The sequence below is a fragment of the Tupaia chinensis genome, unplaced genomic scaffold (genome assembly GCF_000334495.1).
Source record: "Tupaia chinensis unplaced genomic scaffold, TupChi_1.0 Scaffold145860_1, whole genome shotgun sequence".
In the NCBI taxonomy this organism is placed as follows: Eukaryota; Metazoa; Chordata; class Mammalia; order Scandentia; family Tupaiidae; genus Tupaia; species Tupaia belangeri.
The window spans coordinates 2,364,880-2,384,952 of record NW_006205718.1 but is presented as its reverse complement, the minus strand read 5'-3'; the positions used below and the strand labels follow the sequence as shown (position 1 = coordinate 2,384,952).

The window sequence follows — 20,073 nt, the reverse complement described above, 5'->3', positions numbered from 1 at the left end:
CAGTTCTAGTCCTGGACCTCGTGGCTTAAAACTCACACCGGGCACATGTACATGCATGTCCAAAATCCCAAGAGAACAGAGGAGGAAGGATTGAGACATGGCCATCCCTCCTGAGGGGTGATTTCTCACTTTCTATGTCTCCAGCGAGCATACGTGTCCTATAGCAAATAAAACAAAACAATTCTCTAAAAATATAAGCAAAAATAATAAATCCATTAAGTTAACAAAAATAACATTTTTAAAAACAAGAGATAACATTTTTCAGTATGGTAATAACATTTTGTGGGGAAAATGCTTTACATTTTTTACATATCTACTTTTAATGTTTGGCTTAATAGAAGACCACTATAGGGGCTGGATGTTGCCGTAGAGGTAAAAAATGATGCTCTGTGAGGCAGACTTACATGAAAAAGTTATAGGTTTGAGTTGGGAGACCACCTTGAGAAAGGTGAGCCTATATGTACTCGTGATCTGGACTGGCTGAAGCTGGAGAGGTGCTATATCTCTGTTTGTCTCTAATAGAAGAGAAGAATAATAAACTTAAAAAAAAATGAGACAACTGTGTTATCATATCTGCCTCTGCATTCAGTCTTTTGTCACTTGTTGTTTTGTTCAAGGTCAATGAAAAAAAAGCCAACTTCATATAGATAGGTAGTTGGAGAGTAGTTTAATCACCTTCTCAGATAATTGTGGATAATTTTCTTTTATACTACACTAAAACTCAACAGGTAGTAGTTTTTTAAAGATTAGTTGCAATGTGAAATCTGAAAAAATGTTAATTAATTTTTCTTGGAACTTTTAATAAATTTATTGTTTATTTTGCAGTTTGAATGGTTATTTTATCCTTGCATGATTAAGTAATATTATGAATGGGACATTTGGAGAATATTTGTTCATCGAGTTATACGGATCTTTTAAATAGTGTCAGTTCATTATATGGTGCAAAAATCGTATTTGTTAATATCCACCTGTTTTATCAGAAATACCTGATTATTGGGAAGCTGTCAAGCTCACAGTAATAAGAATTTTTATAAAAGTCTAATTTTCACTTGAATGCTTCAGTTTTTTTATAAAGAATTTTAAAAATTTAATTATTAATTAGACCAGAATAGGACAGAGCAAGAAGGAAAGTGAGCAAGCAAGCTACCAGGTCCAGGACTCGAATTGTGGTTGGTCATGTGGGAGTCCAGCGCCTCTAACCACTATGTCACCTGATGGTCCCTTGAATGCTTCAGTTTTAAGCCACCGGGTCCGGGACACGAACCGTGGTTGACTACGTGAGAGTCCAGCGACATAGCCATTACGCTAACTGCTGGTTCCCTTGAATGCTGCAGTTTTATAATTGACAACAAATACTTGAGTTGTTAATTTGTGGCAGGCTTATTTTGTTCTTTTTGAGACGATTTCTACCAAATACCTAAATTGGAAGAACTGTAATTTGTTTACAGTCATTTTTTGGAAAGTTTATTTCTTTCAGGGGAGAAGGGAAAGACAAGCACCTTCAATAAGATTTCACACAACCTTTCCCAGCCAGCCAGGATCACAGGCATGCCTGTGCCATGCATGCATAGGTTAACCAAGAACCAAACCCTGATCTTCCACGTGACTTCTAGCACTGGGGAGTGTTGTGCTACTATTGCAACATTACAGCTTACATCATTTTTTGAAGAAAAAATTATTTCATGAAAAAAGTGTTTAGTCTCACAACTCACAAACACATAAGTGCTTTTCCCTGACACATCTTTCTGTATGTAGCAGAAGTGTGTTTATGCATTTTATCATCACAGATTTAATGCATTTTGTCATATAGGGTATTTTTTTAAATAAGTATTTTATTCATTGTCTTTTTTTTTTTTATTTGATTTTTTTGAAGTTGGCCAGAGAGAGACAGAGAGAGAGGGAAAGTGAGAAAGCAAGCTGCCAGGTCTGATACTCTAACCGTAGTCAGCTACATGGGAGTCCAGCCGCCTTAACCACTATGCCACCTGCCGGCCCCAGTCATATAGGATATTTTAAAAAGACACTCCTGGATCAAGAGTTAATGAATTCCAGCAAAGCTGACTATTTTATTTATTTCTTTACACTTTGAGTGAAGGTGAAAAAATAGGACTATTAGTACATGTTGGGTCCACTACCTTTGTCACTGTTCCGTTGCACCGACAGTTTTACCTACCCTCGTGTTTGTACTGTTAGGGCAAATAGCACAACAAAATAGACAATATATATATATTTACTATTATTATTTTAAAATTTCCTTTTGCTAGAGAAGAGTACATGTACTTTCCAGAGAAAGAGAGAAGAGGGTGAAACTACCTCCCAGTGGTGTATGGTCATGCTGCAGTCTCTTCTCTGTTTCTTCTTATCAGGATTTTTCCACAGATACACATGTACCTGGTGTGTTTTTCAGGTCACTGGGTCCAGGATTCAAGCCATATGGCTGGCCATGTGGGATCCAGCTTCCTTAACACTAGCCCATGGGGGCTCGGCCCATCTTTGTATTACTAAGAAAATAGTTTTAATTTTGTGGACCCCTTCAAATGGTCTTGAGGGATGTCAGGAATTCATAGTTCACATTGTGAGACCTGCAGTGATGGTCCCTAAGAGGTTGATTTGGGGACTAGCAGATGGTGTAATGCTTACGTTGCTGGACTCCCATGGAGTCGACTGGTTCAACTTCTGGACTAGGTGGCTTAAAACTCATAGCAGGCATGTGTGCGTGTATGCCCATAATCTGGAGAGGAAAATGGAGGAAAAGGAATTATGGCATGCCTTTCCCCCACAGCATGGTGGGTGACTTCTCACTTTCTGTCTGTCTCTCCAGCAAGCACATGCACTCTATGGCAAAATTCTCTCTTAAAAAAAAAAAAAAAGAGGTTGATATCATTTAAATTGTGAGGAAAATATTGGGAAGGCGTCTCTGAGGCACTGATTTTTAAATGAAGCTAAGCCAAGCAAAGGATACTTACTGATAGCATGTGTGAAAAGTTTGAAGTGGGCAAGGAACTGCAAGAAGACAGTATACATAAAGTGTTAAGATTAAAGGAGGGGTAAGAGTAATAAGACTTTAGGACCTGTTTTAAGGATTGTGGAGTTTACCTTGTGACCATGAAAATCCTTGAGAAGTTTTAGAATAAGGGAAGTGATATATGTTTCAAAAAGATTATTCTAATTGTTTGAGGAATAAAATATATTTTTCCTTTGTTCATGAGAGAATGTTCCTTGTTCATGGGAGACACACAGACACACACACAGACACACACACACAGACACACAACATACATACACCCGCTACAGGGTCCAGTCAGCTGTAATCCCCTTCTTCCGGTCCTCCAGTCTGTCAGATCTCGGGCTCCTGTGTGCATCTCCTGTGTGTTTCAGGCTGACCAACTTGGGGATTTGAGCTGCAGTCACCCTATAGGATCTCTTTTTTCTTTGGCAGTGCATTATTGCTCTGCTCTGGGGTTGGTCCATAACTTGATTTTAAGGAATATTTTTCAGAAATTCTGAGAGACAGAAAAAGAGAACAAAAGGAGTCATCTTTGGGACCATATGATGTTTTACTTATTTATTTTTTTGGTAAGAATTGTTTTATTTAACTTTGTTTATTTATTAACTTATTTTTTAATTTGACCAGAGAGAGAGAGGGATAGTGAGAAAGCAAGTACTAGGTCCGGGACTTGAACCAGTCAGCCATGTGGGAATCCAGTGCCCTTAACCATCACACCACCTGGTGGCCCTGACATTTTATTCTCTAGCTAAAATATTTCTATATCCCCTGAAACATCTTTTAAAAATCGTGCTCCATTATTTGGAATAAGTATTTGAATAAATACTTATAAGGGTAGATACTCAGGTAGCTTACAGTGTGTATAGACTATATTCCTAATAGTAAGTAACTCCATAAATCTGAATTCTCTGGAGCTATTATATGTGAACCATATTTAATTCCAAGAGAATACCTAATGATTTTTCCTCATTTTTTTTTTTTTCACATTAAAGAGTTTGGTCACCTGTATAGCAGCAGTGAAGTTACTTACATTGAAGTTACTTCTTTAAAGACAATGGACTTGCAGTTAAGTAGAGAGAGAGAGAAAGTGGCATTACTTTCAATATCTACAGTACTCATTTCTCTCTAAAATAATTTATGGGCTGGGACCAGCAGATGATGTAATTATGTTGCTGGACTCCAGTGTAGTCGAACTATGGTTTGAGTCTCGGACCCGTTGGTTTAAACTCATGCTGGGTGTATGTGTGTGTGCGTGTGTGTCCAAAATCCTGAGAGGAGAATGGAGGAGAGGGGATTGTGCTGTGGCCACCTCCTCTGGGTGTGTGTGTGTGTGTGTGTAATTTCTTTCTTTCTGTCTCTCTCTGTCTCACTGGCAAGTGCACTCGCCCTTATAACAAAACTCTTTAAAAAAAAAATCTATGGGCTTGATGTTGATGGAGCTAGTAAAAAAATGAACTTTATACTTTGTTGATGTTTAGCTAACAAAGAGGCCCATTTTGAGATACCTAGTGGTCAATATGCCCTTATTTCCTTTCTTTTCAATGATAATTTAGTTTACTTTTTTTTTTTTAATTTTGTGACTCATTACTTTTAAAAGTATTATACTAGTGAGACCTGAGTCTCTTTCTCTCTCTCTCTCTCTCTTTTTTTTTTTTCTCTCTCATTATTTCTCCTAATCAAATGTGGCACTTTACCCTGTTGACTATGGTTGAGTTTCTGCCAAACTGTCATGAATCTGTTGAGTACACAGTTGTTAATTCATATCAGTGGGGCTCCTTTCTCCTCATCTAGGTTGGGTCTGATAGAAAGGCAAGCAAGGAATTGGGTTCACAGAGGCAGTTAGGCTTCCAGCAGACTTTCGTGTATTTATTTTTTAAGCAGTACCAATCTTTTGGCCTCTGTTAAAGCCTTGTTACATTTCCTTATGAAGTTTATTTATGCTTTGAGTTTAGATTGGTATTTTAAAAATCATTCCATAATTTTAACTCTATGTCCTAGCTTTTTCCAGAAGTGTTCTGGTTTTAAATATTATAGCTGTCTGTCTTTTCATAAGAGTATGTTTGTCAATAAGAAAAATGTCTTTTTTCATACTTGCTTCTTGGTTTGTAATACCTTGCCTTAAGCAAGTCACCTAAAAACGTCCTCATTTACCATTTTGTCTCACATTACACTTTTAAAAATGGTCATGGTATTTACGTGCTGTTAAGATAGGAGAACAGGACAGGATAGAGGCACAGGGGAAATGGAATGCTCTGGGAGGCTGAACCTCGTGGGAAGTTCCCTGGTTTGTGTCTGGAGCCCTCCATGAGTATGCCCAGGCACAGCAGAACCCGTAACTTCGGATTGGCTGAAGGATGGGGTGGGTCGTGGCCGTAAGACCCTGTTACCCTGTTTGGGGTCTCTGTGTCTCTATGTCTCTCATTCATGGAAGAATTAAAACAAAAAAAGCGATATTTCTTAGTTTTGATGTTATTTTTTTTCTCCCTTAATGCTTTTTGAGTTGCTGGTAGATAAGAAGTAAGCATTAGCAGTGCTAATTACATATTGGGGGGAGAAAGAAAGGAAAAGAGATTGTTTTTGACCAGAAATGGTTTCTAGGTAGAGGCATGTTTATTTGCTATATGTGACTTCTTGAGGAGGTTTTGGGACTCTAAACTGAGAATGACTTATTGTACACTTTCTTATCTCCTTCTCCCTGGTATATGAATTAATATATAGGAAATAATAAATTAATTTTCTTAGCCATAATAGAATCAAGTTAATACATTACTAAAGTACACATTAGTTAGACTACAAAATTTTGATATGAAAGAACTAGCTCAACTCCATTGTATCCATTAGCTGAACAGTAAGTAGTAAAGGTGGAGTATCCTTTGTCTGGACTGCTTGAGATCAGTGTGTTTCAGATTTTGAATTTTTTTAGATTTTGGAATATTTACATATATATAATATCTTGGAAATGGGACCTAAATCTAAACATGAAATTTATATTTCATACATATTTCATATACACAGGTTTTTTTCTTTTAACTGCCAGAAAGTACATGCACACTTTAGGGAGAGAGAGAGAGAGAGAGAGAGAAAGAAAATATCCCCCAGTAGGGTGTGGTCACACCATAATTTTCTTCTCTTCCATCTCTTTGTCCTGTTGAGATTTGGGGCACATACTCATGTATAGCATGCGTTTCAAGCCACTGGGGCTGGGATTCAAACCTCAGTCAGCCAGGTGGGCTCCATATCCCTTAACCACTAGGCTACAGTAGGGCTGGCCTTTTTGTTTTCTTTTTAAGACTGGGTCTAGCAGTTGTGATCCTCCTACCTCATCCTCTCAGCTGGACTACAGGCATGTGCTGCCGCTCTTGATTCTTTTATGGCAGGGTCACCCTGTGTTGCCTGGAATAGCCTTGAGCTCTCCATCCTTCTACCTCAGCCTCCTCAGTTGCTGACTTTACAGGAACATGCCACTGTACCTACACTTAGAGTTGGACTGGGAATTGAACCTGCCATGTGGTCCCAGCCTCTAAAGCACAGCATCTTAGCCACCTCTATGGCTAGGCCTATTTTGTAGTGCTTTTATTTGCCAGGGGCACGTGCATTCTCCAAAGAGAGAGAGAAGGAAAGAGAAAGCTTTCCCATGGGGGATGGTCACACTGAGATTCCTTCCCCATCTCGCCTTCCTGGGCATGCACACATGGCATGTCTCACAAGCTACCAGGTCTGGGAGTCAAACTGTGCAGTCTTCCATGTGGGATCCAGTGGCCTTAAGCACGATGCCACTGGCTGGTGCCCAGTCAAAATCCATGTCCAGTCAGAAACCCAACATTTTGACTGGAATCTGTCACGTGATGTCACGTGTGGAATTTTCCACTTATAGTGTCATGTCAGAACTCAAAAGAGTTTTGGATCATGGAGCATATTGGATTTTAGATTTTGGATTATGGATGCTTAGCCTCTATTTTATCTTCTAGATGTAGTCATGTACCACGGAACAGGGATACTTTCTAAGAAACACACATTCAGGCAATCTCATCATTGTGCGAACATCAAAGAATGTATTGGGTCATTGGAAAGTCACAGTGCATTTGTGAATAGAAAAATATGTCATGACTTTTCCAACTCAGTAGTTACAGAAATGTAGGTGGTATACCTAACTACATACCTACCCATGTGGTAGAGCCCAATAGTCCTTTTAATAGCCAGTGTTAGATATCAGTCCGTTGTTGACCAAAATGTTGTTATGCAGCCCATAACTGTACAGAGCCTAGCATATATTCTTTTTTGTTATAGTTTTTTTGTTTGTGTGTGATGGGGGAAGATTGGTTTGTATGAATCTTAGAAAACAGAGAAAATGGATACTTGGGGGAATTTAGGTTGTAGGGGTAGTGTGTACTTGAGATAAAATGAGAGCAAGTTAATTTTGCTCCTGATGTCATAATAAAGATTTTACAAAGATTTAAGCTACAGTTTAGCCCAGTTCTTTTCTTTAGAGTACAGTGCAGATAAATACATAATCAAGTTTCTTTGTTTTGGGGAATGACTTCTACTTGAATGGGAATAGAGAAAGCTTATTCCATAGAATTCTTTTCAATAAGATGCCATTTTTTCTCAGCCATGGAAGAAATGCAGAAATAATTCTTATCAGAATGCCTCTTTGTAATGACATTTTATATGAATTTTTAGAATTTTATACGATTAGTATTTTTATGAAAGTTGTGGTAGATTTTTAATAGGTGATTTCAGAGTTTGTTAGGATTTTGAGATTTTAATAGCCCCAATACTTAAATTTAGTTAATAAAATGTACCATCGTGCATTCTAGCTGTGTAAATACAGAGATGATTTTATGTATAGCAAGTTGACTTTCTGTGAAAATGGATAGCTGGTATTTGCCAGTATTGAGTCTGTTAAAGGCTTCCTAATATAAAGACAAAACAAGGAATTGAACTTAATTAACTGAAGAACAAATCGTTAGATGTATTAGTTTGCTAGGGGGTGCCATAACTAAATGCTATGGACTCTGCATCTTAAGCGACAGACCTTTATTTTCTCATTGTTCTGGATGCTGTAAGTCCAGTATCCAGGTGCTGAATGAGTCCTTGGCTTGTACATGGCTGCCTTCTTGTTGCCTCTTCACATATCATTGTCCTTCTGTGCAGGCACACCCCTGGTGTCTCTTTTTCTAATAAGGACACCAGTCGCTTTGGATTAGGGCCTACCCTAACAGCCTCATTTTAACTTACTTACCTCTTGAAAGACATTAATGCCAAATACAGTTTCAATCTAAAGTATTGGGGGTTGAGAGTTCATTGTAAGAATTTTGGGGAATATAGATAAGCCCTGAAAAGTAGATGATGAAATCAGTCTGAAAGGAAAGCAAGTAATTTTTTAGAATTACTTACTTTTTCTTTTTAGTAAGATTTGTATAGATTTTCAGTTGTTTTGGCTTTTTTTTTTTCTTTCTTTTTTTTTTTTTTTTAAACTGTTTATCTTCTAGCCGAAGAATTTTCATCCTTGGGCCTTCTCATCATGTGCCCCTCTCTCGATGTGCACTTTCCAGTGTGGATATATATAGGACACCTTTGTATGACCTTCGTATTGACCAAAAGAGTAAGTATAGAGAAATCTTATAGCTTTTATTTGTGTCATTTAAAATTTTCTTAAGTTTACATTTCATCAATGTACATTAAAAATCTTTTTTTTTTTTAAGTGAGATTTTTGCTATAGGGTGCATGTGCTCACTAGAGAGACAGAGACAGAAAGCAAGAAATCACCCTCCAGGGTTATAGACACACTGCAATCCTTTCTCCATTCTCCTCTTGGGATTTTGGTCATGTATGCTCACATGCCCAACATGAGTTTTACGCCACTGGGCCCGGGACTCGAACTGTGGTCGACTACATGGGAGTCCAGTGTTATAACCGTTACGCCGTCTGCTTGTCCCCCGACATAAGTTTCATGCCGCCCGGTCCGGGACTCGAACTGCGTTGAGTCTGTCAGAGTCCGGTGATGTAAAATCATTATGCTATCTGCTGGTCCCATCACTACATCTTAACAGTATATAACATGGTTTTTCCTAGCATGAATATAGTGCGTATTAAGCAAGTCAAAGACATTACCATATACATTATCATTAACGGATAACTTTTTTTTGGTATCTATTAAATGTTTTTTGTTTTCCCTGATCCCCTCCCTCCCACTCCCTACCCTTCCTATTTGCCACCCACTTCTACACTACTCAGCAAGGAGAACTTGACATTTGATATAAAGTGGACAAATATAGAAGATTTAATGCTAAGTGAAGTAAGCCAGACTGCAAGGCAGGCATTGCATGTCCTTGCTTAATTTATACCGAATGTCTGCACACTATAGCAGAGACTGAAAGATTGGATGGAAGACATAATAGCAGGAAGGCTAACTGCAGATCTTAAACCTTCTAAATAGCTAACATTTTTAAAATATAAATTTAAAGGTAATTTAAGAACTTAAAAATGTGAATACCAGGGCCAGTTTGTGGCATGGTGGTTAAGGGACTGGATTCCTACATGGTGGATTGCAGTTTGAGTCCTGGACCTGGCAGCTTGCTTTTTCACTTTCTCCATCTTTCTATCTCTTGAGTGCATGTACCCTATGGCAAATTAAAAAAAAAAAAAAAAAAAAAAAAAAAAAGAAAAGATAAAATTAAATAATTCTTCAACAAAAAGTAAATATCATAAATTATAATATCACAATTAAAAAATTCATTATAATCATCTGCATCAGATAAAAGCAAAGAAAGAATATCTTCCTTATTCCTAAAAGACAAATAGTGTTTTCTTGCTAGGCACAGACCTCTTGTCAGATCTACTAATTTCTAGACATAATTGGTTACATTTATTTTCTTGGAAGTACCATGGAGTAATTGTACCGTGAGACAGGATATGAGTACCATACCAACCGAAGAAAGATTTTGGGCTTGTTATAACTTATTTCACTGTAAATGGGTAGTGGTGATACTATCTCTATTTTCTCTCAAATATTTTTTATGGGAAAAATGAGACTTATTGTGAAACTCTAAAAGAAAGGAGCTGTATAAATCTGAAAAAAAAAAAGAAATATAAATATGTATTTTATTTACTTTTGCTATAGGGCAGGTGTACTTGCCAGAGAGAGACACAGAGGGAGAGAGAGAGAAAGAGAAATTGAGAAATCACCCACTGGGGAGATGGCCACGCCTCAGTCCCTTCTCTTCTATTTTCAGGATTTTGGACAAGCATGTGCTCCAAGCGTGTTTCTCAAGCCACTGGATTAGGGACTCAAACAATGTAGTCAACCATGTGAAGTCCAGCTGCCTTAACCTCAGTGTCACCTGCTGGCCCCAATTTTATTTTTAAAGATGTCTGCTATTTAATTTATTTATTTACTTTACATAGGGTTCCAGAAGTCACATTTTGATTTAATTGATTCTTCCAAAATAGATATGTAAAGTGAAACATTTTGACTTTATATAGGTAGGAGTTAGAATAATGTAAAAGGTACAGAAGAGTTTAGCAAGTAGCATAACACATATTGATGCACTCATTATTCACAATTTAATTAGTTTTTTCTCTTCCTGAACTCAGTTTATCTTCTCAAAAGTAACCACCTTTACAAGTTTGGTGTGTATCCCTCCAGTTCACTAAATTACATTTTAAGAATATTAGAGGTGCAACTATTTCAAGAAGTTTTGCAGCAATTTCTTCTGTAGAATGAAAGCATTCATTTGTGAAAGAAATGATTAGCTTTTTTAGTTATTTTAGGCCTAAGTTTTATAATTTGGAGTTTTAAGTATCAGGGTATTAGCAATTTGTTGTTAGAATGCATTTAATTAATGAAGCTGGAGTATTAACTAAATTTACTCCCTAAGATGGCTTAGGGGGACGCAGTTTACTTCTAAAATCTTGTTAGGGCGTTCAGAAAATTTTACTTTTGGATAGCCTGTTATGGAAAAAAGGAGATTTTTAAATTTTTTGTAGTTTTTTTCCCATGGAGTGTGTATGCTCAACAGAACGAGGGAAAGTGAGAACTCACCCCCAGAGGAGTAGCCATACCATAATCACTTCTCCTCCATGCTCCTCTCAGGGTTTTGGGCACGCACGCAAGTCCATCCAGTGTGCTTTTCAAGCCACTGGGTCTGGAACTTGAACGATGGTTGGCCATGTCAGAGTTCAGTGCCTTAACCATCATGCCACTGGCTGACCCCGAAAAAGAGAATTTTTTTTAGAGAGATTTTTGCTGTAGGGCATGTGCATTTGCCAGAGAGAGAGAGAAAGTAAGAAATCACCCCCCAGGGGGGATGGCCACACCACAGTCCCTTCTCCTCCATTCTCCTCTTGGGATCTTGGGCACACATGCACATGTTCCTGGTGTGAGTTTCAAACCTCTGGGTCTATACTCGAACTGCAGTCAGCCATGTGGGAGTCCAGTGACGTGACCATATGCCATCTGCTGGTCCCCAAAATGGAGAATTTTCAACTAGGTAGGAGTCTGTAGAAAAGGTTACACTGGGGCCAGCTGGTGCTGTGGTGGGGTGACTGGATCCCACATGGTTGACTGTGTGGCTCGATTTACAGACCTGGCAGGTTAAAAAGCATGGGAGGAGAATGGAGGAGAATGGATTTTGGCATGGCCAGACCCCAGAGGGTGTGGATGCTGGGGTGCTTTCTTACTTTCCCTGTCTCTCTGTATCTTTCTGGTGAGTACACACACCTTGCAAAAAGAAAAAAAAAGAAAAGAAACCATACTATCATTTCTTTTCTTTGATATCAGTAAACCTACTAGTTTAAGAATGATGGTTCTATCTGATAATAAAGTGAAAATATTCTTGTATACATATGTATGTATATATTTAAAGTAATTATTTAATTTTATTTATTCATTCTTTTTTGTTTTGGAGAGGTTTTCACTATAGGGCGCGTGCACTCGCCAGACAGACAGAGAGAGACAGAGAGACAGAAAGCGAGCAATCAACCCTCAGGAGATGGTCACGCCGCAATCCCTTCTCCTCCATTCTCCTCTCGGGATCTTGGGCACGCACGCACATGCGCCCAGCATGAGTTTTAAGCCACTGGGTCTGGGATGCAAACCGTGGTTGACTACGTGGGAGTCCAGAGACATAGCCATTACGCTAACTGCTGGTTCCCGTATTCATTCATTTATTATCATTTGACCAGAGAAAGACAGACACACAGAGAGAAGGAAAGTAAGAAAGCAAGCCACCAGGTCTGGGACTTGAACCTTGGCTAGCCATGTGGGAGTGTCCAACGCCTTAACTACCATGCCACTTGCTGGCCCTGTATACATACATACTTACATACATACGTACATATACACACACACACATACATATATATGTATATATGTATTTTAAAGAATTATTTATTTATTTAATTTGACCTGAGAGGGACAGAGAGAGCGAGAGCGAGAGCGAGAGAGAGAGAGAGAGAGAGAAAGTAAGCTGCCAGGTCCAGGACTTGAACTGCAGTCAGCCATGTGGGAGCCCAGTGCCCTTAACCACCTCGCCACCTGCTGGCCCCTTTTTTTTCTTTTTTTGGAGAGGTTTTATTTTTTTTTTTGCTTTAGAGCGCGTGTGCTCTCCAGAAAGACAGAGAGAGACAGAGAGACAGAAAGCAATAAATCACCCCCCAGGGGGGATGGCCACGCTCCAGTCCCTTCTCCTCCATTCTCCTCTTGGGATCTTGGGCACGCATGCACACGCACACGCACCCGGTGTGAGTTTAAGCCACCGGGTCCAGGACTTGAACCGTGATTGACTACATGGGAGTCCAACAGCATAGCCATTATGCTAACTGCTGGTACCTATATATATATTTTTTACATAGTAAACTTTATCTTTTTCTTTAATAGTCTGGTTTTAAATATGAATTACCAGGTCCTTTTATGTTAGTATGCTATTATGGTGAATTTATGTTTTATCTGTCCCACAGGCTGAATTTCCAGTTTTCAATGAAATAGCATACTTAGTGAGAATTTTCTGTTCTTGGAATGGCAGAAACCTCAGATGTGAACTAAAACCACAAATAAACAAATAAAACTTCAAAACTATATCATGAACCTGGTTAGTAAATATAATAGATCAGTGGTTTTCCAATTTGTCAATAGGAATTTTAATCAACTATGTTATTATTAGCATGTACTGATTAAAAGAAAAGCCTAGGTCCAGAGGTGATTTTAGAAATAATGAAAGTAACTGATGAAAAATTTAAGTATAATTTTTATATAACTGTAACATATTCAAATGATGTGCAGGTCTTTACTCGTATTACTGTTTTACCTGGCACATAAAAAATGAACAGCAGATGACGTAATGGTTTCTTTGCTGGACTCCTACATGGTCGACCATGGTTCCAGCCTTGGACCCTGCAGCTTGAAACTCATACCAGGTGTGTGTGCATGCATGCCTGGAATCCCAAGAGTAGCATGGAGGAGAAGACATAGCGGTGTAATCACCTCTGGGGGATGATTTTTCTTTTTCTGTCTCTCTGGCAAGGGCAAATGCCCTATAGCAAAAATCTCTAAAACAAAACAAAACAAAGCAAAACTAGTTTATTCTTTTTTAAAAATATATTTATTTAATTGTATTTATTATTATTATCTTTTTATTTAAAAAAATTTATAGGGCACATGAGTTCACCAGAGAGAGAGAGAGAGAGAGAATGTGCAAACTGCCAGGTGGTCCAGGACTTGAACCGCAGCCGGCCATGAGGGAGTCCAGCACCTCAATGCACCATTCCACCTGCTGGCCCCTTGTTTTCTCTTTCAATCAAAATGAAGGAGAATACTATATGGTACTTTAGTTTCTTGCCAAAATGTGTAGTTTTGTGTTACTCTGTGAATCCTGCAAGATAAGCATTTTCATTAATATATTTGTTTTAAAATTTTTTAAATCTCTTTAGTTTATGGAGAACTATGGAAAACGGGAATGTTCGAACGCATGTCTCTGCAAACAGATGAAGATGAACACAGTATTGAAATGCATTTGCCTTACACAGCTAAAGCCATGGAAAGGTATATTGATTGATACAAGAAAAACCCGAGAAATCATAGATATAATCTCTTTCGAATTGTTTTAACTAGGGTAAGGTAATTGTTAGGGTAAGGAGATTTTTAATAACTTTTTTGTTGTTTGAAATGATGTAAAAATTTGAGATAGAAGTGTCTAACTTAGATTTGAGTTGATTTTGAGTAGTTTGCTTATGAAGGCTGTATAAATGAATCGACATGATTGTTTTATTTGGAGGAAATAGTAAAAAAAAATCTATGTGTGTGTGTGTGTGTGTATCTTGGTTTGCCTGCTATTTTATTTATTAGACATTTATTATAGTACAGTGCTATAGTTACAACATTTTTGATTTAGAAGTGACTTTGGAGATAATTTAACCCAATCTAACATCAAATACATGGATCTCTTCTGTAGTGATGCTTGACAGGTTACTATCTGGTACTTATGAAAGGTCTCCAGTGATAGGGCACTCACTCGTCTATACCGGAGTTGAGGACAGGGGCAGTATCTGTCTGTTTTCCATCGCATATCCTAGCACAATGCCTAACACATCGTAGTCAGTTTGTTTTGGCAAAAAGAAAATACTGTTTCAAGAGGTTTTCTTCTTTTAGTATAGCATTTGAATGAGAAAGTCTTTTCTTTTTGGTAGCTCACACTTGTCTTCTGCTCTCAACCATTTCCTTTATATGGGCTTAACACTTTGATTAGTTCCAAATATGGTAAGAGTATTCTTTCCCTGGGTCCTTTCACTGCTTTAGTAAAGTAAATGGTGCATTATAGGTTTTCAGTTAATTAAGTTTATTAATGAAGTCTAAGATGACATTAACATTTTTTATGTTAATATGGCTTACTTCCTGTCGGCTAATTTACTTATGATAGTGAAAACCCAAGGCCTTTTTATGCTATTAGACTGTGTTATTTTGTTCTCTTAGACTTTTATGTGGTTGATTTATTTTTATCCCTAAACGTCTATGTCTTTTCAATGACTACTGTTAAAAGTTTTTCTTGTTTTAGTCCATTATTACAGTCTTCTTGGGTCATTTTCATTCTTCTTTTTAAAACTTATTCTTTTAATTTTTTTGGAGAGATTTTTGCTATAGGGCGCATGCGCTCACCAGAAAGAGAGAGACAGAGAGACAGAAAGCAAGAAATCACCCCCTAGGGGGAATGACCATGCTGCAATCCCTTTTCCTCAATTCTCTTCTCGGGATCTTGGGCACGCATGCACACGCCCCCGGAATGAGTTTAAGCCACCGGGCCCGGGACCCGAACAGCAGTCGACTACGTGGGAGTCCAGTGACAGCCATTATGGCAGTGGCTGATCCAAAACTTATCCTTATTTTAATTTGCTATCAGGCATATGTGCTCACCAGAAAGAGAAACAGAGAGAGAGAGAGAGAAAGTAACCCACCCGGTCCAGTGCTCAAATTAGTCAGCCATGTGAGTCCAGTGCCTTAACCGTCATGCCACCTGCTGACCCCTTTTTCACTCTTAATTTTGTAATTAAAATATTTATTATCCTTTTTAAAAGAATTACTCTATTAACCAACCTCCCTTTCTCCCCCCTCCCCCCTCCTTTCTTTTCTTTCCTTTCTCTCTCTCTCTTTTTTTTTTTTTTTTACATTTTTTCAGAGTACACATACATTCTCCCTGGAGTGAGACAGAGAGGGAGAAGTAAGAAAGCCACCCCTCGGGAGAATGGTCACACTACAATCCCTTCTCCTCCATGTCTCCCTCCTTTTGGGATTTTGGGAATGTATGCACATGCACCTGGCATGTTTCTCCTGCTTTTGTTTTTGCCATTGGGCATGTGTGGTTGCTAAAGAGACAGAGAGAGAGATGGTGAGAAAAAAGGTGAAAAATCACCACACCGCAGTCTCTCTTGGGATTCTGGGCATGCATGCATATGCACCCAGTGTGATTCTCAAGCCACCAGGTCTGGGACTCAAACCATGACTGGCCATGTGTGAGTCCAGTACCTTAACCACCATACCACCTGCTGGCCTGTCTTTATAAATCTTAATGCAGCAGAACCAATAATATGATAATTAAAAGGAAGTTTTTTTTTTTTTTAAACTAAATAGCATTTTTGTTATTTCAGAAGTAAAATGTGTTTTCTGTGGAAAATTTAGGAAAATCAAAGCTTAAACCCAGCCTACAAAATTCCATTCATATTTCTCTGTCTTTTAAATAGTATTTTTTAAAAACAGTATTAAATAAACTACTCCTGTGTTAGATTAGGGTCCCTAATGTGAATTCCTACGTAGTACTTAATATTTTTTCTTCGTAGTATTTCTTTGCACTATTCGTTATCAGTTACCTATTGCCAGTAATAGATTACCTCAGAATTTAGTGGCTTGAAATTACAACTGTATTTTCCCCTTTTATTTATGATAGAGCACATTCATGTGTATGAGAGGGTGAGAGAGAGAGATACTGGTGATGAGCACCCTTCACAGGGTCTGGTCATGCTGCAGTCCTCTTCTTACAGTTCTCCAGCCCCTTATCTCTTGGACACTTGGACATGCCTGGCATGGTTCACGGTGACTGGGAAGGTGATTCAAACTGTGGTCACCGTATGGTATCCAGCTTCTCTTGCTGTTGCTATGGAGCTGCCCCACAACTATTTTATTGCATATAAATTTGGGGTTAGGGGCCAGCAGGTGGTGCAGTGGTTATGTCGCTGAACTCCCATGTGGCTGACCGCGGTTCAGGTCCCTGACCTGGGGACTTCAAACTCAGGCCAGGTGCCTGTGCATGCATGCCTAAGATCCTAGGAGGAAAATGGAGAAGGGATTGTGGCATGGCCATCCCCTCTGGGGGGGGTGGGGTTCTTACTTTCCCTCTCACTGCTTCTGTCTTAATATTTTTTTTGGAGGGTTAGGAATTGGGGTAGAAAATACCTTTTTCTATTCCATAAGATGTTGACTGAGGTGGTTCAGGTAGAGCAAGGGACCCATGAGGGCCTAGTTCTGTGTCTCAGACCTTAGTGCTGGATCTCAGTTGAGACCTGTCATTTGTTCTCCAGATGGCCTGTTTGCTAACAGGCTTTTCTTTCTTCTTGGCCACATTTTTTGAAAGATAGCCTTGACTTCCTTACATGGGTATTCAGAGAGCAAAACCAGAAGTTTCTGGGCTTAATAAGACCTAAGCCTGAAAATACATAGCACCGTTTTCATCAATTTCTTTTTTCACAATAGACAAAATCATGATGTCAGCCAAGATTTAAAGGAAGAAGAATTCAATTGTCCCTCTTAATGGGAAGAGTAGCACCTGTGTACAGAACTAGAAAGCATTATGGGCAGCCATTTTTGCTGATGATCTTGTCATGGTTCTTCCTCTTGTGGACATTTTATGTCTCTCTACTCTGTAAATCTCAAAATTCATTGTCTTAAAATATGCATCAAGGGACCAGTAGGTGGCATAGTAGATTCTCACATGGCCAACTGTAGTTCAAGTCTCAGACCTGGGGTTTTGAAATTCATGCCAGGCATGTGTACATACATGCCCTAAATCCCAGGAGGAGAATGGATTGTGGCATGGCCAGCCCCCCAATGGGTGATTTCTCACTTTCCCTCTCACTGTCTCTGTCTTTCTTGGGCAAGTACATGTGCCCTATGGCAAAAACCTTAAAAGAAAAAAAAACTGCGTCAAGTTGTATATAGTCTAGGGTTCATCTGGTAATGTGATGGTTAAGGTGGCTGAGTCCCACTTGGCTAACTGTCTGAGTCCAGGACCCTGTGGCTTGAAATTCAGTATCCTGGGCTTGAAATTTAACACGCTGGATGTGTGTGTGTGCATACCTAAAATCCTGAAAGGAGAATGGAGGAGATACCTTGTGGCCATCCCTTTGAGGGTGTTTTCTCACTTTCCCTCTTTGTCACTCTCTGCCTTTCTGGCAAGTGCAGGCATCCTATAGCAAATTAAGAAAAAAAAAATGTTATAGTGTGAGCTATATCTCCTGTACCCAGAACAGTACATGGTACACAGAAGGCTCTCAATAGTTAATTGTTGAATTAATTAATAATGTTTTCTCATGTTCAGTACTTAAATATTTTAACAAAAATGAGATCAGATACTCTTTTTCACTCTTATTTTTTTATTTTATAATTTGCCTAAGGGTGTGTTTGCTTGTTGGAGAGAGAGAGTAAGGAGAAGAGAAAGAGGAGAGTGGAAAGAGAGAGGAGAGAGAGGGAGAGTGAGAGACAGAGGAGAGAGAAAGGAGGAAGAATGAGAAAGAGAAATAACCTCCCCTGGGGGGATGGCCATGCTACAGTCCCTTTTCCTCCATTCCTCTCTTGGCATTTGGAGCACAAACACTTGGCACGTTTTTCAAGACACCAGGTTTAGGACTGAAACCAGTGTAGGCTGTATGGGATCCGGTGTTTTAACCACTACACCACCTGCTGCCCCCCACAAATGCTCTTTTTAAAACTTTTTATATTATAAATATATTTTGTGTTATTTTTTTTTTACTCCATTTTATTGCCTGTAAGACTTTCTACTCTATGTAATACTTTATTCAAATTTTCAACATTTAACTTTTTAACTTTCTCCCAGCTTTTCACTATTATAAACAATAAGTATATATGTATATATATTTTTTTTTGAGAGTTTTTTTTTGCTATAGGGTGCATGCGCTTGCCCGAAAGACAGAGAGATAGAAAGCTAGAAATCACCCCCCAGAGGGATGCCCACGCCGCAATCCCTTCTCCTCCATTCTTCTCTTGGGAACTTGGGCACGCACGCACACGTGCCCGGTGTGAGTTTAAGCCGCCGGGTCCGGGACTTGAACCATGTTCGACTACATGGGAGTCCAGCGACATAGCTGTTATGCTAACTGCTGGTCCCAACAATAAGTATATTTTTAAAAGAAGTAGGGACCAGCAGATGGCATAATAGTTATGTCGCTGAACTCTCACATAGTCGACCACAATTTAAGTCCCGGATCCAGCTGCTAAAAATTCACACCGAGCACATGTGAGTGTGTGCCTAAAATCCCGAGAGAAAAATGGAGGAGAAGGTATTGTGGCATGGCCATCCCCTCTGGGGACGTGATTTTTTGCTTTCTGTCTCTCTGGTAAGCACATGTACCATATAGCAAAGATCTCTCTTTAAAAAAAAAAGTAAAAAAGTATTTATGGCATTATTATATCCTATGTGTCATCTTAAATAGATGTAAAATAATGTTTATTTATTCCATGAGTAAGAGAGAGAGAGAGATTAAGCATCTCTGACAGGATTTTGATGCCACCGTCTACCTGTAGTTTCAGTCAGCCTGGATCATGGGCACACACCAGGGAGATCTCTGGCTGTGAAACCTGAACCTTCTCATGTGGGCCAGGCTTGTACAGCATCTTGTTTTATTTCTGTGCCATTGTACAGCTCCTTAAATAGATTGTAAAATGATATTCACATTTTAATAATGATATTTATTAGTTTTTTTTAAAAGAGTTATTTAACCTTATTCATTGCCATTATTTTGATTTTAGTTTTTTGAAGTTGATCACAGAGAGACAGAGAGAGAGAAGGAAAGTGAGAAAGCAAGCTGCCACTTGAACTGCAGTCAGCCATGTGGGAGTCCAGCCGCCTTAATCACCATGCCACCTGCCAGCCCCTAAAGTTTTTTTTTTAATGAATAGAGTAGTATAAAGGAGAAACCATAAAATTGACCCATAATTGGATTAATCAGTTAACTTTACTGTCATTTTAAAAATACCTGTACATGCTTTGAAGTGTAAATAGAGTCCAGAATTATAAATGAACAATTGAAGCCTCTCTGGTTCCACTCAACCAGTGTTTATAGCTGGTAAAATTGGTACGTATATATTAATATATATATTTGTGTTTATATGTTTGTTTATACTTATGAAATTTATGTATGTACGTGTTTATTTGAATTAAACTTTGGAAATGAGATCATATGCACTTTGTTCCGTTCCTTTTCCTATTATCTCTGTATTTAATTCATAACAATTTTTGCTATTCACATATATTTGAATTAAAAAAATGATAGTGTATACAAGGGAA

General features: G+C 38.6%; 1 protein-coding gene across 1 annotated transcript in view; it reads left to right on the top strand.

Moving 5' to 3' along the window:
- MEMO1 (mediator of cell motility 1) overlaps positions 1 to 20,073 on the top strand; it is an 87,857-nt gene that overhangs the window by 31,492 nt on the left and 36,292 nt on the right. The window contains exons 4-5 of the mRNA XM_014584187.1: positions 8,500 to 8,612; positions 13,937 to 14,048. Coding sequence (XP_014439673.1) covers positions 8,500 to 8,612; positions 13,937 to 14,048 — 225 coding nt within the window. The remainder of the gene's footprint in view (positions 1 to 8,499; positions 8,613 to 13,936; positions 14,049 to 20,073) is intronic.